Here is a 26,487-nt window from a genome sequence, read left to right as displayed (position 1 = left end):
GCTAACAAGGTGAGGCTGCTGAAGACAGTTTACTGTCCAAAGTCATACACCATGGCAAGACTGAGCACAGCAACAAGACACAAGGTAGTTCTACTGCATCAGCAAGGTCTCTCCCAGGCAGACATTTCAAGGCAGACAGGGGTTTCCAGATGTGCTGTCCAAGCTCTTTTGAAGAAGCTCAAAGAAACGGGCAACGTTGAGGACCGTAGACGCAGTGGTCACCCAAGGAAACTTACTGCAATTAACTTCAGGGAAATTAAAAACATGTTGAAACTTCATAAATGCATATCTTATGAGGCATTCTAAATTAAACTTTGTATTAATCTCATGATCTTTCCTATATTGAGTGTTTTATACACGAGTATCAGGAAATCAAATTAACACCCAATGCCCGCCAAATGCGGGTAGATTTAGTCAGTGGCGGGTAAATCTATCAGTTTTACCAGCCACTTTGGCGGGTAGCCAACAAGTGTACGGGAACTCAACTTTTAGTTTCTGATTTGTTGGTATGTTTCAAAATACGAATTAATTTGTTGACGTTGTAGTATTGGTATGTTAGTTGATTTGGCAATATCATGTTTTTTGAAAATACATGGCATCTGGACAGTCTTCGGTCCAGGAGGACATATTTCATGGCAAGCTTAATAATGACTTTTAAGTACATTTCATAGTCATAATTACTGACTTTTTAATTACCTGGATCAAAGTGTTTCAGAATTATAATATGACAGAAAAGGAAAGAGGAGCAACAAACACATGACACACACACAGCCGGCTATTGCCGTTTATTCTGTATTCGCTGGAACTCGAACGCACGGTTCTGTTTCCGAACGCAGAGCGGCAGTGTGAGTGTGCTGTGGACAGGAAAAGTCCATCGTTTAGTCAAGTAGATTGTATTAATTAGCTAGATAGGTCTTATACGTTTTGTATTTCGCTGTTGTGATAAGGACGCTAATGTTAAAGTTATTTTCGTTGCAGCTCACATTGCTAAACTGGCAATTGAATGAAAATGTATAAAAACTGAAAAAGAAAAACGTATTGGTCGGTCAATTACAGCTGTAATTGTAAAATATTCCTTTATAAAAAAAATAGTCACAACATTTATAGTTAATTTGAAATTGTGACAATAAATAGTTGTGCTAATGTCGGGATACAAGATGCGTGAGAGTTGACAGGTCTGCTGTTATCATGCCATTTCCATACGTATTCTAATGTACTTTTACATAGATATTTATTTAACAAAGTTGTTGTGTTAGATAAGTATTCATCAATTGCATCAATTACAATGTATTAATTTATGTTGAAACGATTTGCGATAGAGACATGCATGTTTTGCTGCGTAGTGGAGATTCTGCTGAAGAGAAACGTGCGGTTTATTAAATTGGATCTCTCCTGGCGTGCATGGTATTGACCAATGGAAAGGACGTTACTGTCCGTCATTATTCCGAGAGATTATATATTTTTTACCCAACCACAGACCGAATATCTAGCCAATCCAATGAAATCCTTTTATTGACATGCAGAAACCCGGAGAAGGGAGTAGCAGTGAAGAGGAAGAGGAGTATATAATGAGAGCAATAATGCGTCACCATATAACACCCCTTCTCATGCGTTAGTTTAGTGTTGATACAGATCCCCATTAGCTGCCATGTTATTGCATATGTGATTGATTAATTTCAAAACGATGCTCCCGCACAATGTCTGTACTTGGAAGTCTTATAAATTCAATAGAATGCATTGTTTAGATCAAAGACCTTATAACACTTGCAAGTAGAAACTGTGTGAGCATTTTTTTCTATCCAGATCCTTTTCCTCATATGCACCTGTCTAGTCTATACAGGTGTGCAATTAGCTTTTGTTATAGAGATTGATTAATTACCTGAATAAATGCCACGTTTTAACATGTTCACCACACATTTACGCACCCTCATGCATTTTTGGTGAAAATACCAAGTGGGTAGTAAGTTTTTTCCTTCTATCAGACACAGTGGCTAGTGGCCGAAAAAGTTAATTGTATCCCCTGACGAGTATCCCACAATGCATCTGGTTACAGTCATGACATGGCCACTATCGTAGTGTACTGGTTCAGTGAGTGGACCACTGATAACCAGGATTATATCTTACTTAATAAAAATCCAGTATGCTGGTGTAATCGTGGGCCTGTGTATCACACGCTGGGGTACTGGTCTGCTGGCCGCTCACTGTATATAAAGCCCTGCGTTAACCTTCCCACCACGTACATATTTGGTGAATGTTTTTAATTCAGTTTTTACTGGGACCTAGTGTCCACTCAGTGGATCAATGACCACTAGATCCACTGACCACATCATGAAAACACAATCAGACAATTTGATGCCCAAACAGTTTACCAAAATGGCTCACATTACACGGTTTACTAAAGTACCGCCCACTGCTGTGAGAGGCTGACCTCCACATATTTATATTTTAACATTTATATTTATATTTAGCATATTTATAGTTAGACTACATATTTATTTAAAAGCTATATATGTATTTTGTGACTCAGATTTAGGATTTTTATTTATTCATTTAAAAAAATGAAATCTTTAAATGTGTAAAAAAAAAACAGCTTAAGTATTTCCTAAATCTGGAAAAAACACAAGATTTAAATGTGTGAAAAGAAAAGTGTGCGCTATTTTACATTTGGCGACACTTATTTCGTTGTATATTAATTTGTGGAAATTTTGTTTTACAGTTACTTGGAGCTGAACTTCATCCATTTATATATTTTCCCAGTTAAATTGCATAATGTGGTGCGTCATATTTTACCATTCTTGAAATTGACTGTACTAGGTTATGCTAAATTGACTCTTATTGAGATCTCATTTTTAACCTTGAGCACTGTGTTTAATATACTTTAGTAATAGTTCCAGTAATTTAATCCTTGTCAAAGTCAACACCCACTCTTTTGGCTTAATGTGAGCTCTTCACCATGTTGGTTTTGACTCACCCAAATCAAATGTTTCTAAACTCTTCTAAAAATAAACTAATTCAATATATGATGCCATCTATTGTGTGAAGATGACCAACCACAAATTTGCCATTAATGTTAGGACTTTTTAATCAAATTTGTATCATAAATCTTATTGAGTATTGTATAATTTTTTTGTGTAACAAAAACAAAATACAACACATGCGAGTATAGTTATATCAATAACACTAATATTTCAATCATTCCATTCTAAAATGTCACATTTTGGGCTCTCCGCACAGAAATCCCTTGTTTAGACTCAGTTTAAAATTATTTAAAAATACAACTGTTAATATTTTCTTGTTTTTAAAAAATATATTAAAAGAAAAAATAAGGCTTTTTATAGACATTGAGCCAATAGGCAGTTATAGTGCCTTGTGAAAGTATTCACCCCCCTTGGCATTTTTCCTGTTTTGTTGCTTTACAACGTGGAATTAAAATTGCGGTTTGTATCATTTGATTTACACAACATGCCTACCACTTTGAAGATGCAAACAAACAAGAAATAAGACAAAAAAACCTTAAAACTTGAACTATTCACCCCCCCAAAGTCAATACTTTGTAGGGTCACCTTTTGCAGCAATTACAGCTGCAGGTCTCTTGAGGTACGTCTCTATAAGCTTGGCACATCTAGCCACTGCTCCAGCTCCTTCAAGGTGGATGGGTTCCGCTGGTGTACAGCAATCTTTTGTCACACCACAGATTCTCAGTTGGATTGAGGTCTGGGCATTGACTAGGCCATTCCAAGACATTTAAATGTTTCCCCTTAAACCACTCGAGTGTTGCTTTAGCAGTATGCTTAGGGTCATTTTCCTGCTGGAAGGTGAACCCTCATCCCAGTCTCAAATCTCTGGAAGACTGAAACAGGTTTCCCTCAAGAATTTCCCTGTATTAAGCGCCATCCATCATTCCTTCAATTCTGACCAGTTTCCCAGTTCCTGCCGATAAAAAACATCCCCACAGCATGATGCTGCCACCACCATGCTTCACTCTGGGGATGGTGAACTCAGGGTGATGAGAGGTGTTGGGTTTGTGCCAGACAGCGTTTTCCTTGATGGCCAAAAAGCTCAATTTTAGTCTCATCTGACCAGAGTACCTTCTTCCATATGTTTGGGGAGTCTCCCACATGCCTTTTGATGAACAGCAAACATGTTTGCTTATTTCTTTAAGCAAAAAAACAAAAGTGGCCACTGTGTCTGATAGAAGGAAAAAACTTACTACCCACTTGGTATTTTCACCAAAAGTGGCTTTTTTCTGGCCACTCTTCCATAAAGTCCAGCTCTGTGGAGTGTACGGCTTAAAGTGGCCCTATGCACAGATACTCCAATCTCCACTGTGGAGCTTTGCAGCTCCTTCAGGTTTATCTTTGGTCTCTTTGTTGCCTCTGATTGATGCCCCCCCTTGCCTGGTCCATGAGTTTTGTTGGGTGGCCCTCTCTTGGCAGGTTTTTTGTGGTGCCATATTCTTTCCATTTTTAAATAATGGATTTAATGGTGCTCTGTGGGATATTTGAAGTTTCAAATTTTATTTTTTTATTTTTTATAACCTAACTCTGATCTGTACTTCTCCACAACTTTGTCCCTGACCTGTTTGGAGAGCTCCTTGGTCTTCATGATGCCGCTTGCTTGGTGGTGCCCCTTGCTCAGTGGTGTTGCAGACTCTGGGGCCTTTCAGAACAGGTGTATATATATACTGAGATCATGTGACAGATCATGTGACACTTAGATTACACACAGGTGGACTTTATTGAACTAATTATGTGACTTCTGAAGGTAATTGGTTGCACCAGATCTTATTTAGGGGTTTCATAGCAAAAGCGGTGAATACATATGCACACACCACTTTCCCATTTTTTATTTTTTAGTTATTGTTTTCATTTCACTTCACCAATTTGGACTATTTTGTGACCATTACATGAAATCCAAATACAAATCATTTTAAATTACAGGTTGTAATGCAAGAAAATAGGAAAAACGCCAGGGGGGATGAATACTTTTGCAAGGCACTGTAAATGCATTTTAACCAGTCTCCTGTCATTATTTTTATGTATGTTTTTAGTTAGACAATGAAGAAAGGGATTTCCCGAACAAAGCACATGAAACTGCTCAGAAATCCTGAAGTCATTATTGACTATGGTTTATTACAAAAGTCAGTACATAATTTAGCACCTAAGTGCTAGTCTATAAAACACATTTCTGGGTCTTCCTTTTATTAAAATAAGGACTTTTTTGTTTTTAAGATATATGTGCTGAAAAATATATAAATATGGTGGAAGTTACTGCCTATAGGAGTTTGATATCTGTTCAAAGATGTATGTATATATGTATGTATGCATTTGTGTCCCCAAATAGCCTTATATTGAGAGTATTGTAGCTCACTAGGTTATCTTTCGAGTTAGAAGCACTGCCCAAGGGGGAGCGGTTTTCAGCGTGCATTGCTGGAACGTATCAAAGACATTTGTCTATCAAAGCTGCCATTGGCCCTTGTGCCCATCACTCAAACAGGACCCTTCTGCTTCCTGTTTGTATAAAACGTGACGTTTGCACAAAGACTTCCTCTTTTTGCCCTTCGCCTTGGTGCGTCAAGACGTGTAAGAGAGCCTTCTGTGTTTGTCCAAACTAGAAATGTTTTTTCGGTTGGCTGGCAGTACATACTGTGCTTTCCTTCCACCGATTCGCTACAGTTGTGTGGTATTGTGCTATTTTAATTTTAATTAAATTGGCCATGATGTGTTGTTCTGTCTGCACCGTGGAAGTCCGTCGGCGCCTCGGTTCATCTCGGCTTTCACACGACTACTAGTCGTTTAATATTATTATTATTATTCAGGCTAGTTCGCTGTGTTGGTTTTTGTCCACAGGCCCTTTTCCTCCACAGCGAGAGCGCACGCAGCAGCAGTAATAGCCGAGGGCAGCCACCCGGCCTAAGCCTCTGTTGTAAGAGACCTCGCCCACGGGAGGAGCTCCTCCGCCGGCTTGCGCCCACACTACAGCCCGCGCCTGCGGCTGTAGGAGGCCTCGCTCTTCCGGTTTACTGGATTGAGCTCTGCTGCGCTCACTTATCCGTGTAGTGGTTCTGGTGTGTTATGCCCCGCTTCGGCTGGTGGTTTTTCTACTGTGAGCCCTCCGGATTCCGAACAGTGCGGCGCCCAGTGTCCACGGTCCACCCCCTCTGTCTGGGACCGGACCAGGGAGGCGGAGCATCTGTGTCCCCCCGCCCTGGCTCGAGTCACATCCTGGAAGCCAGTGTCACCACCGCGTTGTCAGGCTGTCCTACTCTCCAAGCGAGGGTGGGGCTTCGGTGGATTCTGCATTCCACCTAGCCCTTAGCCCCTCTGTCTCCTCTGTCAGGCCAGTGACTGCTGGGGCTTCTGTCCCACCGCTGGCTGTGACAATTAGGGGACAGAGAGGGAGGCCCGCGGAGATGCATCCCCGGGCCCCTTCCCCCTCCTCTTCCTCACCATCGGTCTACCCTCCACCGAGACGCAGGTGCAGGGGCCTGAGCTCTGCGGACAGGGGGCGAGATGCTGCCATCCTGGCTCTCAACACCAGGATGGACCAGATCTGCACCCTACTTGCTGCGCATTCGGCCTGAGCGCCTGCGCACACTATATCGGCTAGTGCGTCGTCTGCTTCTATGGACGCAGCCTCGGCTGCACTCCATCAGAGCAGCCCACCTCCCGGGCATCTCCAACACGGTGGCGGACCTCCTCTCTCGGGGAAGCCCCCCGGTGTTGGAATGACGCCTCCATCTGCTAATGATTCAGCAGCTTTGGAGCTGATCTCTTTGCTTCGGCGGAGTCCACACATTGTCCCCTATGGTTCTCCGTTCGGGATCAGTCAGGGACCCTGGGGATCGACGCGATAGCACACACGTGTCCACGCAGTCTCCTCTACGCCTTCCCACCGCTCCCTCTTCTCCCAGTGGTTCTGGAGAAGATCAGGCAGGAACGACTGACAGTTCTGCTGGTAGTGCCTCACTGGTCCCACAGACTCTGCCCGCGTTGAGCCTTGATGTAGTGCTGGACGAGCTTTCCAAGGCCCTGTTTGAGTCCTTGCAGTCAGCTGACCTCAGATTAGCATCACTGTTGTTGGCAATCACATCGTCAAAACATGTAAGGGAGTTACACGCCCTGTCTGTTCACCCTGCATGTGTCCGTTTTGCGGGAGATGGTTCCAGGGTTATGCTTCGGCCTAATCCTGCATTCCTCCCGAAAGTGCTGTTTCCGTTCCATATCAACAGGCCTATTGAGTTGATGGCTTTCTATCCTCCTCCCTTCTCTTCGGAGGAGAAGAGTAGGCTACACCTGTTGTGCCCGGTGTGGGCTCACAGGTGCTATTTGGAGCGCACCAAGCACATTCGGCACTTGCACCAATTGTTTGTGTCCCACGGAGCATGAACCATCAAAGCAGCGCCTCTCGCACTGCATTGTGGACACCATTACTATAGCTTACGAATCAACTGGAGTCCCGGTGCCTGAACACCTGGTGGCCCACTCGACTCGAGGTGTAGCCACATTGTGGGCCCTTTTTCAGGGCGCCCCACTGGCAGACATCTGTGCGGTTGTGACTTGGGTCTTGCTGCACTCCTTTGTTCGGTTCTACAGGCTTGATGTGACAGGCCCGGTTCCTTCTATTGGGAATCCGGTGTTGGCTTCAGTTGAGCCTCAATAGCCTATCAGGCACTGGCTCCTGGCATTTCTATCCCTGTCTGCCCCTGTTGAGCGTGTTTGGGGAAAAGCAACGCAGAACCATTTTCCCTTCCTACCGGACTGTGACTTGTATATAGTTCATTCTGTAGGCGGGAGTGCATGTGTATTACATCTGTACCCCGCCATTGTACATACTTCCTTTGTCAGCAGGCCTGTGGCCCCGCCCTAGCTATACTAGCTGTGCTCAGGGCCGCTGCTGCTGTATTCAGCGGGAGGCTTTGAGTTTACTCTTGTGCCCCGCTGTATATATATAGTTCATTTATTGACATCAGAAGAGCGCCTGTTGCCACTAACTGCTGGTCGGCAGTGTGTAACTTGCTCCTGTGTCCTGTGTGTGGTGCATGAGCTGGCTCCTACACCCCGCAGTGTATATAGTTCATTGGAATAGTCAGTTGAGCTTGTCCGCTCCTTATTAAGTTGAGCATGGACAACTGCTCCTGTTGTTAGCGAGGGCACAAGTGCCTCACTATGTATATAGTTCCTTTGCCAGCAGTCTGTGGCCCCACCCTAGCTATGCTAGATGTGCTGGAGGCCACTGCTGCTGTGTCCAGCGGAAGGCACTTGAGTTGGTTCTTGTTGCCCCGTTGTGTATGTAGTTCCATTATTTAATTTAATTATCCAGCAGTGGCTATCCAGTCTGGTTAGCCCACAATATGTTGAGCACAGGGTATGAAACTGCACGCTCTGCTTATATGGTGTGGTCTTGGTATTGGCTCTGCTAGTAGAGCAGGAGGCCGCTATTAGGCTTCGCAGTAGGCACAAGGTTCTTGTTGCCCCGTGGATACACCATTCCTTATTTCTTCCCAGTTCATCATGACTGCAGTCTTTGTGTCTGGGCAGCCAGAAACTATGAGAAGTTGATGATGGTAAAACAAACATATAAAGACGTTTTATAACCTATCACACTGACACGCAGTCTGCTCACGCACACACACGCACACAGGTTTCCCACGGAGAACATGCTACCGCGCCTGCGCAGACCGGCTCGCACGGTGTTTAGTGTCCCCGCCAGCGGCAGCAGCAGCAGCGCCTTCAGTGCAGCTGGAAGAGGACAGAAGAAACACAACTGGACTGAAACCTCCACTGTGGATGCTGTGCTTTTTCTCAACGATGCTCTGTAAGAGACTGTTCTTCTGGCTGTAGCCGTGTTAAGACTAGGAGGCTGTCTTGTTTTTCGTTTGATTGGACTTTATTTTCATTAGTCTAACTGTTGGAAACTATTGGACATCAGAATGGCCATGTTCTGTGGCGACGCCTTGTTTTTTTCAGGTAAGATAACCTGCGTGTTTTATTTTATGTGTTTAGATCATACAGCCCGTTCGCTCGTTTTTCCGCACGACGTTGCAAGCAGCAGAGCAGCCTTGTCAGCTTGTCAAAAATGCCTTTTTACTGTGGTGGTGATAATAAACATTTAAACTAACATTGTGTGATATGCTTGAAGTGTTTTAAATCTATCGATTTTATCATAGGCAAGTCAAGTGCTGATTTGAAGGCTAAACTGATCAAACGTGATCAACTCACTGTCGGCCGCTGGCCGCTTGCACGTCACTTGAAAAAACAAAAACTTTAACAAACATAAAATGCTCCAAACATTTTTCTAAATTAACTTAATTAAGAAACGAAAATAAATATAAATACTTTGCCATTAAAAACAAAACTGAGCTATTTTAATAGCTGCAACAGTAGGATAGGCTGTGTAATGGAAAAAAAAAAAAGAAGACGGGCTCCAGTCGGACTCAGGCCGAGATTGTGATCAGCTGTCGGATAAAGGCCGGGCTAGGGCCTGAGCGTCTCGGGCCAGGGCCGGGCTAGGGCCTAGATTTGAGGCCCATGCGCAGGGCTTTAGTGCTTCTAACTTGAAAGATAATGATGGGTTGCAAATGCAATCGTGGTTATCTGAGAAAAAGGGTCTGCCCAAGGGTTGCAAGGTCGCACGGGAGTTTTAGCTCCCACCAAAAAGAGGAAGTCTTTTTGCAGACGTCACCTTTTATACGAACAGGAAGCGGAAGGGTCCTGTTTGAGTGACCGGCACAAGGGCCAGTGGCAGCTTTGATAGCAAAATGTCTTCAATACGTTCCAGCGATGCGCCTCCCCCTTGGGCAGTGCTTCTTTTCTCAGATAACCACGGTTGCGTACACAACCTTTCATTTTAACAGTCAGTGTTAAAACTTCTCCCCATAATATAATGAAGTACAATTCCCCCAAATTCCTTAGTCATCAAATATTTGACTGTGTGGTATATACAGTCCATATAACTCTTTAGAGTTTAAAATACAGAGGGTTATTTACTTTGTGTTTTGCATTGGTAACAGGGTTTCATAGATTTTCAGCTGTTTCAGACAAACATTTAACAAGACAAGTAAACCATTAACATGGTTCCATAGAGGCTAAATTGCTGGACATTAATATAGTGTGGTTGGGGAATCTGGCCCAACCCATGTGAATGCTATATTGGTGGAATAAGTTTAAAATAAATGTTGATTGATTACTTTTACATTTTTAATTTAAATGATTATGTTGGCAGCGTTTAAAACAGATATTTAAATCATTTTTGATTTAAACTAGAAATTAAACTGGACAATTAGGGTAATTAGTATCCTGCATGGCCTGGTGGGATGATGGATCACAATCCAGATTATGTTGACTCTCTTCCAAAGTGATATAGTGGCTAATTTACTAGCTCTAAAAATGTGCTGTGACAGCTGTAGTGGCCTCATGGTCCATCTTGTAGCATCTGCTCTCTCTGTTTTCTGATGCTGAACATAGTTAACACTCATTTGCATTTTCCCTTTCCAAATATTGACATAGAATCCTAATAATTGCCTCATCTTTTGTTGTATGCATATTTACTGCAATAATGGATGGCAAGACGAGGCTTGGTACATTCACACTGAGATTATATCATAATTTTCTTTGTTATACTCCCTTGCTCAGGTTTAGTGGAAATATTGGAAAGGGTGTTTTTTAACATTAAGCCATTCGCTAGACACTGCTGTGTGAAGAAAAATAATGGAGGATGCTTCTAAAACCGATAAAAACACTGTGAATTCCAATCTAATTCATAGCTCAAACAGTATAGAATTCACAAAAATGTTGGTTATATATGGAGTTTTGAAAACGTACATTTAATATAATATAAACAAATCAGTTTACATGATAGTTTCTATTGTATTATAATGCAAATTAATGTGGTTGTGTACCATTTCAATTCTTACATTCATTAATTTGGTAATTGATTTAATTAGGTCTCTGTATATTGAGGTACTATAGGCCTTGTGTGATTCACATAAAGATAATGTGTAACAAACTGCAGTATTTGCATGGTTTCTAATCAGTTTCATATTAAAAACATACATAATATTTCTGAATATGTCTTGATTATGGCCAGTAATGTTTTCTAAGGTAATTGAGCACACTATTTTCAATTTACAAGCCAGGTACTGATAGTTACAGGTTACAGAACCTGACATTGATGCCAGATTTGAAATTTGTAATCATCAGGTGGATCACATTTTGTAATTGGTCCAGGTATATTTCAAGATATGTAAAATTAATATTAGCAACATAATGTATACATTTTAAAACTAAATATAATAATTTACATATTTTAAAGTATTTTACAGTATATTGCAATATATTGAAATACATTTCCACAAAATGAGTATTAGAATTAAAAAAAAAATGTATGTAATTTCCATGCATTTATTTGAGAAAATAATATATTCTGCATATATTTCATTTATGTAAGGGTTATTTTAATGTATTGTTTGTTTGGATTTTGTTTTGTTTTTTAGAACCAATGAGAACCCCTAAAAGCCTGAAGATTGCAGAGACCCAGGCCAGGTTCATAGCGGTGGATTGGGAGTCTCTGGGTTACAACATCACTCGATGCCATACTTTCAATGTTACAATATGTTACCATTACTTCAATGGCAATAACGAGAGCAAAGCTGATTGTTTGGACATGGACCCCAAAGCACCACGGCATGTTGTTGGAAATCTACCCCCGAATACAAACGTGAGCCTTAAAATGATCCTCACTAATCCAGAAGGTCGTAAAGAAAGTGATGAGGTGGTCATTCAGACAGATGAAGATGGTATGTTGTTTTTAATTACACATGTACATGTATTTGTGTGTGTATTCCATTACTCCCCAACACTGTATGCATGTATGTATGTGTATTGTATCTAGTGTTAACAGTAAAAATACTGTAATATTGTAAAATACTGCAGAGTTTATTCCTCAATGTGTTGGTACCTTTTACATGTTAAAAGTTAAATAATGAGATTCTGGTCAAACACTGGTGTGTGTGTCTTGAAAATGAATTAAAGACGAAATAAAAATTAATACTACACTAGTGAAATAGTGTGGGAATGCTGAGGTGACAAGACACCATGAATTTAAAAATGCATTAAATGGAACAGTATGTGTTAATGCAAATTAGTATTTTCATTGCTCAAGTAATATTATCCCTTGAAGTACTTATTTTTAATCTCTCATTCCACGGCATGAAAACCAGGAAATAGCATTGAATAAATTCTGTGTAACACCATACCTGGATTTAGTTATACATATATTTTTAAACTAATATTTCAACTTGGCCAGTATGTGTGCCACCTGAATCAAGGTCAATGCCAAATTACAAGACTATTCCTTGTTTACAAAGCGATTATGGTATTTTGTGTAATATATCAATTGAAATGTGCTAACAATACACAATTTAATGGAAAAATAGCACATACTGACACAACTGATTACAACAAGCATGCAATAGGTCTACCATGTTTACTTCTCATTCTCCTACAGGACCGTTCATTTTATTTTAGCTGAAGGACATCACATTTAGTAGAAGTATATTAATTTATAAACAAACTTCACATATTCAAACAATTCTCCAATAAATAATGTATTATATATTACATTACAAATACCTTTGGAATACTAGGTACATGCAAATGTATTCATCCTCTTTGTTAGATAATATAGAATAGATAATATAGAATAATATAGAACATTTTTATTGATCATATGTTCTTTAAACCTGCATTTTTCCGAACTGGTTATAACTCGTTTTCATAGTAAATAGCTATTTTACATGGATGTCATGAATTTACAAGGATTTTTGTAATTAAATGTTACATGGCCTGGTCATGTTGCAGTAATCACAATCAGATTTTAAAAGAGAGATTTGGACAGTACTGGGCTCCAAATAATATAGAAAATTTTGCCCCAAGGCACCTTTTCTTAGTGCAATACACAGGACAGTGAGGCTGTCATTGAGTATCAGTCTTTATCACTCAGTACTGTCACTACACAAACGAAGAGCCAGAAGTCTTGACTAACATTTTTTTTTTATTGTTTATACATTATTTTAGTTTTTTTTTTTTTTTTTTTTTATAACCACAGTAGCTTCTACTTCCAAACAAATGGGCAAGAAATTGGCTTTCTGTGGCGATGGCATCTTGAATTCATCATTAGTGTTCCCACTTTGCTGCCAGTCCCATGGGACCCTCATCATTCTAAACTTTTCATGCATTGCATGTAGACTTGAGATAAATCATCTTCTGGTGACAAGCTATTCAATATGCCTGGGATCTGTTTACTTTTTGCACAACTCATTCCTTGAGCTTGTGTTCATTATAATAATTTAATAGTTTGAACCACACAGTACCTCATATATAAATAACACAGATGTATAGATGTCATGCTGGAGGATTCCTGCTTAGGTTTTAGAAAAGCCATGTAATTAAAGTACTTTCCAGCAGATATGTTCTAGTATTGTCATCTGCAGTGAAGAGATGTTTGAAGTTTGCTAGCATTTTTGTAATGTTTATATTAGCAATATTTAGATGTCTTATCAAAAGGAATCAAAAACCCAGACAGAGGGTCTATGTGGATGCAGTAAACATTCGCAATACCCAGATACATTTTTTTGTTTGTACATGTTTTTGTTTTTTTATAGACACATTTATACGTGTGGGCGTGTGTGTATTATATATATTAGGGCTGCAACAAACGACTATTTTGATAATCAATTAATCTATCGATTACTACTTTGATTAATCCATTAATCAGATACAAATAATTCCAGCATTAAATGCAAGTGTTTTATTAAAGTTTTGAGCTTTTCCTCATCTTGCGTAATGCTCTCTTTAAAACAACTTGAGATGACAGTTATAAAACCAGTAGAAAACATGTATAAAATAAAGGGCTTAATTGCATATAGTGTATATATTAACAGGTGTTTTTACATTGATCTCAAAACACAAAGCTGTTTTACTCTTCGGTTTGAAAGGTGCTAAACTCTTGATAAATAAGTAAACATCAAATTCACTATTTACAGGCTTTTCTACATCAAATAGCTTCCACGGCAGTCCAATACTGGACTGTGGAGGTAGATTTTTTTTTTTTTTCCTGACATGAGAGAGAATTCGAGAATGTATAGTAGCACAATATTTAAATTTACATGCACACTGGATGATGCATACCATCATAACTTACGTGAATAGAGAAAAACACGAGTGTGATCATATTCCCTTTCCCACCTTGCACACTGACTGAAACGAGTTCGATTCCATCTGATTTTATGTGCGTTAAAAATTACATCAAACAATGAACGAGAGGAAGACGTGGATTGGTGGAAAAGCTTATGATCTGCATGTCTAAACACGAATAACTATATAACAGAGCAAATAAATAGACTGATAATATATGACAAGTTATCGCGGAGGAGCTGGGCAGGAAAGGTACCTACTAGTGGTAAACAATGTGACTTACATTATTTACAAAGATTTACACTTTTAAATACATAGTTTATCTTTGAAACATGCACTCTGCTTTTGTGTCTTTATGGTGAGGTGTAGTTTATGTGCGATATTTTTAACATATTTTGTTAAAATTATGTAAAAGCTCATTATTTCTTAAGCAGCCCCATTGCAAACTCAAAATGAAACTCAAATATTTTCCATTTGTTTTTTTCGTTTATGATATATATTTGTTTTGAATTAAATATTTATGGCACTAATTTGATCATATAGTCCAAGCCTTCTGCAGGGCTCAAAGTATGGGCTAAAATTAGCGCCATAAGTAACGAATTAAAAATTAAAAATATTGTAAACCAAAAAAAAATGTTGATCAAAAATTAAACAATCTAAAGCAAAATGTACAGAATTGTAAACAGAAATAATTATATCAAAAGCAAAAATATATATATTGAAAGGAAATAATGTTAAAGCGAGAGCACTGGAGTCCCTGTCTTTGGTTGCGATGATGCGATCTTTGCTTTTGCCGCCAGTTTTTGTTTTTTTTCGCTTACGAGTTTTGTCACTTTTTTGTCGTGAGGGCGGGGCTTAGAGGTAGGTGTAGGTCATGGATCTCCATTGGTCCACTGCGTTTGAGTGACTGTTCTTCCCAACCCAATCAGTGGTCAGGGTGGGCTGGTCAGCGTTGGAATTTACGGTTCTGGTCTGACAGTCACCACTATGCAACACTTACCACTGATTGTACCCACACGGGTGCAACTACATGGCTTCGAAATTTCATTATAAACAAAGCATGTTTTTTAATTAAAGTTATAGACAATCATTTTCTACATATTACATATGTGTTTATTTTATACAGCCTTTATTCACATCTTTATCAATGGTGCCAGTCATTTTGTAGGTGACTGTGCATATGTGTATATAAGAATGTATGTGTGTGTGTGCTGGTGTATGTGGTTAACGAGGACTTTTAAATGTTACAAACGAGGACTTTTTTTAGGTTACAAATTGCTTAAAAAAAACATAATAAATGATGTTTTATTGAAAATGTAAAAATGCAAAAAGTTTGTTATTAGGGTTAAGGTTAGGGGGATAGAATCTATAGTTTGTACAGTATAAAAATCATTGTCTATGGAGAGTCCTCATAATGATAGCGGAATTATTTGTGTGTGTGTGTGTTTCTTACCTAAACATAAATTGGGACATCACATGCTCTTAATGAATACGATGCCCCTCCATTTGCCTCTTGCTAAATTATGTGATCTCCATTAGTCTGGCACTGTGTTATCTGAGGAGCTGAATTAAAGTGCTTGTCCAGGTTAAATTAATATGAACAGGATATTAAACATTTTACTCTGCACGTAGCAGGTGAATACTGTGTTTTGTTTCAGTGCTGTATGTATGGGCTCAAATGACAGTGGGATCCAGTGATTTTGCAGCTTTTGACTGCAGGTATATGAACACACACAGGATGTTTAAGGAGTTGCTAGAATCGGCGCTGCTGTTGAAACCCAGACAATCGATTCCCATCCCAAACACCGAGATCACTCAGACCAGACCTATTCTTATGGCGCTAATTTGAGCCCATAGAGAAGTGCCCCTACACAAGCTAGTTTAAAGAAATATCTTAAAAATTACCCCTTTAAATACATTTTTAAGGATCCCTATTAGTTGCAAGTTTTAAAATCCTCTTAGCCTTTTTTTATATCTTGCTCCCCTTTATTGGCTAGCTTGCTTGTTTTCTTGCTTACTTTGTCTTACTTTGTCTGGTTTGACTCTTGCTTGAGTGTAGCATGCGGGTATAATAAGATTGCGTTATAAATACAATGTATAATATGAATATTAATAATAATGTAGTTATTAATAATGTAGGAGGTAAAGAAACAGGCGTGTCTTGTTTGACACATACCAGTTCAAGAAATGGAAAGGCCGTGTACTTAGTGCAGTTTTAACGGATCCAAAGTGTAATAATAATAATAATAATAATACAAAGTGCCGTGTCCTTGACGGACAACTTCTCGGATGTTAGACTAAATGACGTGTCGGATCCAGTGCCAGTGCCTTTACCAGCTGAGCGTCTCCCTCCCCTGTCATCGCGGCTCCAGTGTGTTTTCTCTTCAGGTGCTCTGCATCATTGTTGTGCTCCCGCGCCATGAGTTCAGCTCTGCACATGTTACAGCAAACTGTCTTCTTTGCAGTGGTCAGTGTAAAGTGCTCCCACACTTTAGAAGACTTTCACGGCTTTCCATGGGTGTAGCTGCAGCCTCCGCCATCTTTAAAGTTTTCTTTTTCCTTTAGTAGTAGACCCAACTAATTGACGATGAAATTCGTTGCCAACAATTTTTAATAATCGACGTAATTGATTTCATCGATTAGTTGTTGCAGCCCTAATATATATATATATATATATATATATATATATATATACACACACTCACCTAAAGGATTATTAGGAACACCTGTTCAATTTCTCATTAATGCAATTATCTAACCAACCAATCACATGGCAGTTGCTTCAATGCATTTAGGGGTGTGGTCCTGGTCAAGACAATCTCCTGAACTCCAAACTGAATGTCTGAATGGGAAAGAAAGGTGATTTAACCATTTTGAGCGTGGCATGGTTGTTGGTGCCAGACGGGCCGGTCTGAGTATTTCACAATCTGCTCAGTTACTGGGATTTTCACGCACAACCATTTCTAGGGTTTACAAACAATGGTGTGAAAAGGGAAAAACATCCAGTATGCGGCAGTCCTGTGGGCGAAAATGCCTTGTTGATGCTAGAGGTCAGAGGAGAATGGGCCGACTGATTCAAGCTGATAGAAGAGCAACTTTGACTGAAATAACCACTCGTTACAACCGAGGTATGCAGCAAAGCATTTGTGAAGCCACAACACGTACAACCTTGAGGCCGATGGGCTACAACAGCAGAAGACCCCACCGGGTACCACTCATCTCCACTACAAATAGGAAAAAGAGGCTACAATTTGCACAAGCTCACCAAAATTGGACAGTTGAAGACTGGAAAAATGTTGCCTGGTCTGATGAGTCTCGATTTCTGTTGAGACATTCAGATGGTAGAGTGAGAATTTGGCGTAAACAGAATGAGAACATGGATCCATCATGCCTTGTTACCACTGTGCAGGCTGGTGGTGGTGGTGTAATGGTGTGGGGGATGTTTTCTTGGCACACTTTAGGCCCCTTAGTGCCAATTGGGCATCGTTTAAATGCCACGGCCTACCTGAGCATTGTTTCTGACCATGTCCATCCCTTTATGACCACCATGTACCCATCCTCTGATGGCTACTTCCAGCAGGATAATGCACCATGTCACAAAGGTCGAATCATTTCAAATTGGTTTCTTGAACATGACAATGAGTTCACTGTACTAAACTGGCCCCCACAGTCACCAGATCTCAACCCAATAGAGCATCTTTGGGATGTGGTGGAACGGGAGCTTCGTGCCCTGGATGTGCATCCCACAAATCTCCATCAACTGCAAGATGCTATCCTATCAATATGGGCCAACATTTCTAAAGAATGCTTTCAGCACCATGTTGAATCAATGCCACGTAGAATTAAGGCAGTTCTGAAGGCGAAAGGGGGTCAAACACAGTATTAGTATGGTGTTCCTAATAATCCTTTAGGTGAGTGTATATATGCTGCAAAAGAAGGATAACACTATGTAACAATTTTTGTTCATGGGTCTTATTTTCTAATTGCTTATGGCGCAAAGGTATAGAAAATGGCTATTTTTCCCCACAAACCTTGCATTTGTGACCAGGACAGTGATATTTTGAAATTTCTAATGATAAAACGGGCGAATTTGTGTCTTTTTGTTCACATAGTCAGAAAAAAAAACTACATATGTATCCAAATTAACATGTATTTATACTGAAGTAATACAAAAATGACTACTTCTAAATCTTTTGTAGTCATTTTTGACTATTGTTACACGGTGTCATTGATTGTCGATAATAAAATTGTTACTTTGAAAAACTCAATTCCAGTAAGCAGAGAGACTAACTTTGGATGTCGTATAAAACCAAGAACAATTAAACCAAAATAATATAATCCTTTTTTGTATGACTCATTTTGAATCAATGAATCACCCAATACACATCCAAGACAATACATTTTACAAATTTCCTATCAATATAAAATAAACTTCCCATTTGTCCCTGGTAAATCATTGTCAATGTTTTATGAATGCCTTAGTCATTATCCATTTTGCAGAACCATACATTTATCCAATCATATGGATTGGATACATTTTAATTTTGTTTGTCTGGTTGGAAATGTATGTTTGGAACTTCAGTATGCTCAGAATGAAACTCAGATGTGTGTATTTTATATCTAACAGATGCTGAATGCTTTTTTTTTTTTTTTTTTCAAAATAAGGGTTATTTGACTTAATTAACATACATGTATTTGCAAGATTTTTACATCCTGCAGTTTTCAGAAATTAAATTCTGCAGAAAAACTAAAAGGAAAAAAATGATGTATATATTTCTGCTGCCAACAGGAAGTTCTTGAAATCAAATCTCTTTCAAGTTATCCTGTATGACTACATTTACATCATTAAATAAGAAGTACTGCAGTTCTCACTTCATTCTGGTGAATTATAAAAAATAGTATTCTTCAGCTGAATCTAAGGAACAGTGGTCATAAATTGTATTTCGATAACAGTATTCATTACTGCAACCTACTTAAAATGAAATTATTCATTAATTTGTCCAATTTTAATTCAGTGCCTGGCCCGGTTCCCAGTGAGTCAATGAAAGCTACACCATTTGAAGACCGAATCTTCCTCTACTGGAAAGAACCATTCGAGCCAAATGGGATCATCACTCAGTATGAGGTAATCAAAGTGGCTATTAGCAATTAAACACTGCGAATTTGAGAAAACAATTATACAATAGATATTGTATGAGTCTGTCTTTGCCCAAGTAGTACAAATCTGCAGGATTTATGCTGGTTACAATCTTCTTTTTAGCCTTGTCAAGCACATGCCTTAATGTTTCAAGGCAGCTGTGGATGCTCCTTCGGTTTCTACTAAATTTTTATTTTGTAAAACGGCAATAATAAAAAAAATCCAATGTTCGACTGTAAAATCAACTTTTTTTCTTATTTGTTTACATTTCTCAATTTCAATGGTCTATACCCTCCAACATTTTGATTACATTGTACGATCTGATATAGCCTTAAGTTGAGCACTGATCATTATCTTTGGGAAATCTTTTTCATTTTCTTTTGTTTTCATACCTACCCTAGTTTTTCTGTATCTATTAACATTCACTTCTCTACAATTTCCATGACAAAACAGCCTTCCTAATTAAGTTTTATTAGGGATTCAAAATAAATTAAGACCAGGGTTTAGAACAAATCAACTTGACCCAGCCACGAATCACACAGTGCAAACTTGTAGCCTATTGTGTTTTGATTTATTAGTAAAAAGGGGTCACTTACAATTATTTGAATAGGGTATAGGATTGCACTTTGAGACTCATCAGTTGGTCAAAGCTCTTGGTAGTGTTTCAATATTTTTTGTTGATGTAAAATAACCAGCAGTTAAATGTCTTCCATTTTCATATGGTGTTTCATAAAGGACACTAAATAACTGTGTTTAGTTGTTTCTCATTCACATTTTGCCATCTTATATAGGGCCACATTAAATCAAAACTTTGAACCATCCTCTAATAGAAAACTACAGAACTGTACTCAGTTCCAGCTTCATTTTTATTAAGATGACACTTTCTTCTAATCAGAAATGTAACCGCTATGATGTACAGGTTTGTAGTTTTTTATTAGCGGGTGGGTCAAAGTTTTGTTTGCCCATAGTCTCAAATTATCTTATTTTGTGTGGCAGTTGTGCAAACTATAGGAAAGAGAAAAGAGTACAATTACCAATGTAAATCCTCTGGGATTTAAATTGTAGACACAGATATATGGTGATTTACTGCAAAAAGTGACTGGAAAATGTGCACCTTTTATTTTTAACACCTTTTAAATTATTGTGTCTGTACGTGTACATTTTATTTTTCTTTGTCCTCTAAATATCCCCTATTGAAAGATTCAATTAAGTATGCATCTCCTAGGTGGCTTATAAAGTACACCATTTCTAGATGTATGTATTATCATTCTTTCCCTCACAAAAAAGGTTCTTAATATTTTTTCCTATTCCTTCCAAGACTGTTAAGAAGCATATATATATTTTTACATATACATTTTCTCAAATGTCTCCAGGCTAAGTGAAGATTTAAACCTTGAAGTGCAAGTGGAAGATTTTAATTAAATTGGCACTTGTAATTGACTTTCTGCAATAAAATGTCAAGGAGAATACATGCATGGTTTATGCTAATATCTAGTAAGAAATTAAACATAAAATAGAGACGTTTTGTTTTTTATTTTCTTTTCACTTTTATACAAATAATTCCCCCCGCCCCCTCTCCCCAACAAAACGTGACATGTTATTTAACAAGTAAATAACTTTTTTTTTTCTTCTTCTTCTTCTATATAGATTAGCTACAATAGTGTGAGATCATTTGATCCGTCAATCCAGCTGTTAAGGCCTCCATTAACGGTGGCTCTGCCTTGGAACAGCACGCATCATGTTTTCTCCCAGCTACACCCTGGTACCACCTACCAGTTCATCATCAAAGCCAGCACAGTGAAGGGGTTTGGGCCTCCGACTGTTCTGAATGTGACCACCAACATTTCGGGTACAGTTGTTTTTTTTGTCTCTTTTCCATTTGTTTGTTTTTTGCCTTTCTCTAAGGGACAAATTAAATCATATAAGGTCATCCATGCCTGCTTGTTCCTCTAGCCCCCCTAGGCATGTGAATTAGTAGTCCTAAGCATGCAATTTCTTTCTGATTCTGTGTTTGCTGTTTAAAAGCAGCTTCTGGATGTGGATCATCAGGCTGAAGCACTCTTCACTCAAGTGAGAAATGTTTACCTATATATATATATATATATATATATATATATATATATATATATAATCATCATTAACTGGAGACTCTGATTGTCAGCTGCCACATAGAGAAGAAAATTGCTTCTAGCAAGCACCAGACTTTAGTGTGTGTATGTCTGGACAGGTTTCTGTGCGTATGTGTGTCTGTATGTGAAATTATAGTACATATAATGTTGAAAGGGTTATGTACATAATATATGTGAACAAAGACATAATTTTATACCACATTCTACATACATATGTGAGACTTGTCAGTGCCAGGGAATTGTGAACATGCATTGTTCTGATCTGTACATGCAACTGCAATCTTTCAACATGTCTCTGTGAACACCATTCTGTATAAATGCTTTCTAACAGGTACTTGACAAGGTTACGATACTGTATATGTTAAGTAGTTAGTTCCCCATCTTAGTAAATGTTGTATGTATATGTATGCAAACATTTCTGAACCAGTTTATATTTATCTAAACCAATGTAAATATATTTAAACTGATGTAAATATACTGAATCCAATCAGTATATGTATTCCAATATGTTCCAAAATCAATATGGACACTTATTTATTTGTAAACCAATGTATAAATAGTTTTTTCTTTTTTCATAAATATATATTGGTTCAAATATCATGGGTTCAGATGCATTGATTCTGATTTTCACACAGGTAATGTTAGCCACCACGCTGTGATTTTTACTTCCCATAATATTACTACTATGTGTTTTGTAAATAGTTAAATTGTATTTAATGTGTTTACTGTTTTACCTTTTTAAGTTTTTACATTAATCTAGTGTCTAGCTAGTCTACTTTCATGTGGGGGCCTCAGTATTCTTCTCACATTTCCATTTCATTCAATACCTGCTGTTTCATTGTGATTCATGTTTCCCCAAGGGATATACACATTCACTTACAACAAGCCTTTTAATCTACCAATGGGAGCATGTTATTCCTCTCTCAAAGTACGCACTTCGAATGTCATTTGCAATCCCATATGAAAAAGTCTTTTAACGGAAAGATATTTATTTCTGCTGGACAGTTGTGTTTTTTTGTGATCTCTGCAATTCTACATAGATTTATATCTTCTTTTATTCTAATTGAATCTTCCCATCTTTTATGTGGTAGTTTCATTTTTTCATTTATTTTCCAATTCTGTAGCTTCTTTTTTCCATCATTGGTCTGTTTTTCTTGCAATGTGTTGGGCCCATTGCCATTTTAACATTTTAACATTTTTCTGTGTGTCATTATTTTGTGTGTGTAATGTGGTATGAAGCTCAACTCTGAGCACCACACAATGGGCCAGTGTTGTCTGAAAACATGGTATACATACCACAGCAACTCATTTGAGGAAGGGGAGTTCAGTCCGTTCGGTCGCCGACTGTAATGGCTATTATTGCTGCACTGTGCCGAATCTGAGATTTGATAACAGGATCTCCGGAGCACAAGACTCATGCACTGCCACTACACCAAAAGAGTCGTCTCTGTTGTCAGTGTGTAGCTTCATGGTTTCTGTTAATTACAGTGTGTCATCAGCCTTCATCAATGCACTGCTGGATGAAGACCTCTTTTAACACATTCCACTTGTTTCGATGTGCAGCGTCCCTTTTTTTGTTTGTTTGTTTGTTTTGTTATAGGTCTTTTAGGTCTTTTTTCACAAAAATGTGACCTGTATGTGTATATACAGCTCTGGGAAAAAATAAGAGATCACTGCAAAATTTTCAGTTTCTCTGGTTTTACTATTTATAGGTATGTGTTTGGGTAAAATGAAGATTTTTGCTTTATTCTATAAACTACTGACAACATTTCTCCCAAATTCCAAATAAAAATATGAATGGAATGGAATGGCTGCCATACATGTAGAGATGCTGATTTAAGAAAAATGTCCAGAGCTGTGTGTGTGTGTATATATATATATATATATGAGAGAGAGATACACTGATCAGCCATAACATTATGACCACTGACAGGTGAAGTGAATAACACTGATAATCTCGTTATCATGGCACCTGTCAGTGGGTGGGATATATTAGGCAGCAAGTGAACATTTTGTGCTCAAAGTTGATGTGTTAGAAGCAGGAAAAATGGGCAAGCGTAAGGATCTGAGCGACTTTGACAAGGGCCAAATTGTGATGGCTAGACGACTGGGTCAGAGCATCTCCAAAACTGCAGCTCTTGTGGGGTGTTCCTGGTCTGCAGTGGTCAGTACCTATCAAAAGTGGTCCAAGGAAGGAAAAGTGGTGAACCGGCGACAGGGTCATGGGCGGCCAAGGCTCATTGATGCACGTGGGGAGCGAAGGCTGGCCCGTGTGGTCCGATTCAACAGACGAGCTACTGCAGCTCAAATTGCTGAAAAAGTTAATGCTGGTTCTGATAGAAAGGTGTCAGAACACACAGTGCATCTCAGTTTGTTGCGTAAGGGGCTGCATAGCCGCAGACCAGTCAGGGTGCCCATGCTGACTCCTGTCCACTGCCGAAAGCGCCTACAATGGCCACGTGAGCATCAGAACTGGACCACGGAGCAATGGAAGAAGGTGGCCTGGTCTGATGAATCACATTTTCTTTTACATCACGTGGATGGCCGGGTGCATGTCCGTCACTTACCTGGAGAACACATGGCACCAGGATGCACTATGGGAAGAAGGCAAGCCGTCAGAGGCAGTGTGATGCTTTGGGCAATGTTCTGCTGGGAAACCTTGCGTCCTGCCATTCATGTGGATGTTACTTTGACACGTACCACCTACTTAAGCATTGTTGCAGACCATGAACACCCTTTCATGGAAGCGGTATTCCCTGATGGCATTGGCCTCTTTCAGCAGGATAATGCGCCCTGCCACAAAGCAAAAATGGTTCAGGAATGGTTTGAGGAACACAACGAGTTCAAGGTGTTGACTTGGCCTCCAAATTCCCCAGATCCCTCAATCCAAATTCCTCAATTCAATTGAGCATCTGTGGGATGTGCTAGACAAACAAGTCCGATCCATGGAGGCCCCACCTCGCAACTTACAGGACTTAAAGGATCTGCTGCTAACGTCTTGGTGCCAGATACCACAGCACACCTTCAGAGGTCTAGCTGAGTACATGCCACAACGGGTCAGGGCTGTTTTGGCGGCAAAAGGGGGACCTACACAATATTAGGCAGGTGGTCATAATGTTATGGCTGATCGGTGTGTATATCTATACTTATATATCTATATATAGATATAGATAGATAGATATACAGTGAAGGAAAAAAGTATTTGATCCCCTGCTGATTTTGTACGTTTGCCCACTGACAAAGAACTGATCAGTCTATAATTTTAATGGTAGGTGTATTTTAACAGTGAGAGACAGAATAACAACACAAAAATCCTGAAAAACACATTTCAAAAAAAGTTATAAATTGATTTGCGTGTTAATGAGGGAAATAAGTATTTGACCCCTTCGACTTAGTACTTGGTGGCAAAACCCTTGTTGGCAATCACAGAGGTCAGACATTTCTTGTAGTTGGCCACCAGGTTTGCACACATCTCAGGAGGGATTTTGTCCCACTCCTCTTTGCAGATCCTCTCCAAGTCATTAAGGTTTCAAGGCTGACGTTTGGCAACTCGAACCTTCAGCTCCCTCCACAGATTTTCTATGGGATTAAGGTGTGGAGACTGGCTAGGCCACTCCAGGACCTTAATGTGCTTCTTCTTGAGCCACTCCTTTGTTGCCTTGGCTGTGTGTTTTGGGTCATTGTCATGCTGGAATACCCATCCACGACCCATTTTCAATGCCCTGGCTGAGGGAAGGAGGTTCTCACTCAAGATTTGACGGTACATGGCCCCGTCCATCGTCCCTTTGATGCGGTGCAGTTGTCCTGTCCCCTTAGTAGAAAAACACCCCCAAACCATAATGTTTCCACCTCCATGTTTGACGGTGGGGATGGTGTTCTTGGGGTCATTCCTCCTCCTCCAAACACAGCAAGTTGAGTTGATGCCAGAGAGCTCGATTTTGGTCTCATCTGACCACAACACTTTCACCCAGTTCTCCTCCTGACATCCTTGGACAGCTCTTTGGTCTTGGCCATGGTGGAGAGTCTGGAATCTGATTGATTGATTGTTTCTGTGGACAGGTGTCTTTTATACAGAGCTGAGATTAGGAGCCAGAAATCTTGCTGATTGATAGGGGATCAAATACTTATTTCCCTCATTAACATGCAAATCAATGTATAACTTTTTTGAAATGCGTTTTTCTGGATTTTTTGTTATTCTCTCTCTCACTGTTAAAATACACCTACCATTAAAATTATAGACTGATAATTTCTTTGTCAGTGGGCAAACGTACAAAATCAACAGGGGATCAAATCATTTTTTCCCTCACTGTATATATATATATATATATATATATATATGTATGTATGTATATATATATATATATATATATATATATGTATGTATGTATATATATATATATATATATATATATATGTATGTATGTATATATATATATATATATATATATGTATGTATGTATATATGTATATATATATATATATGTATGTATGTATATATGTATATATATGTATGTATGTATATATGTATATATATGTATATATGTATATATGTATATGTATATATGTATATATATATGTGTGTGTGTGTGTATATATATATACGTATGTATATATATACACGTATATATATATATATATATATATATATATATATACGTATATATATATACACGTATAGATCCTATTCTGTCTGTCTGTTGCTATTGGAAAAATATAAATTGTGATGCCTACATTAGAAAATTCTGCATTTACTTTTAATATTCTGATCTATTCATACTATTACTATAGATAGATAAATGGGGAAAAAAACATTCAATCATCAGTCACATTACAGAATTTTGTTTTGCACATTTTTACTTTATCTGTCAGGTTCTGCAAATTTTTAAAGAACACACATATGAAATCTAAACTATGTAAATTAATAGAATGTTATATTTGTCATGAAGGATATGTTTAAGGATAAAGTGATGATAAAAAATAGACTCACAAAGGACATTATTTAGATATTAAAGAAAATCGTGTGCTG

General features: G+C 38.7%; 1 protein-coding gene across 7 annotated transcripts in view; it reads left to right on the top strand.

The window, feature by feature from the left end:
- Nucleotides 1–26,487, top strand: part of ptprk (protein tyrosine phosphatase receptor type K) — a 252,383-nt gene that overhangs the window by 174,229 nt on the left and 51,667 nt on the right. For all 7 annotated transcript variants that reach the window (XM_066699287.1, XM_066699337.1, XM_066699321.1 and 4 more), the window contains exons 8-10: nt 11,495–11,797; nt 19,211–19,320; nt 20,980–21,181. In XM_066699287.1, the coding sequence (XP_066555384.1) occupies nt 11,495–11,797; nt 19,211–19,320; nt 20,980–21,181 (615 nt within the window). The remainder of the gene's footprint in view (nt 1–11,494; nt 11,798–19,210; nt 19,321–20,979; nt 21,182–26,487) is intronic.

The sequence above is a fragment of the Amia ocellicauda genome, chromosome 1 (genome assembly GCF_036373705.1).
Source record: "Amia ocellicauda isolate fAmiCal2 chromosome 1, fAmiCal2.hap1, whole genome shotgun sequence".
Classification (NCBI taxonomy): domain Eukaryota; kingdom Metazoa; phylum Chordata; class Actinopteri; order Amiiformes; family Amiidae; genus Amia; species Amia ocellicauda.
This window is presented reverse-complemented; position numbering and strand designations above follow the sequence as displayed.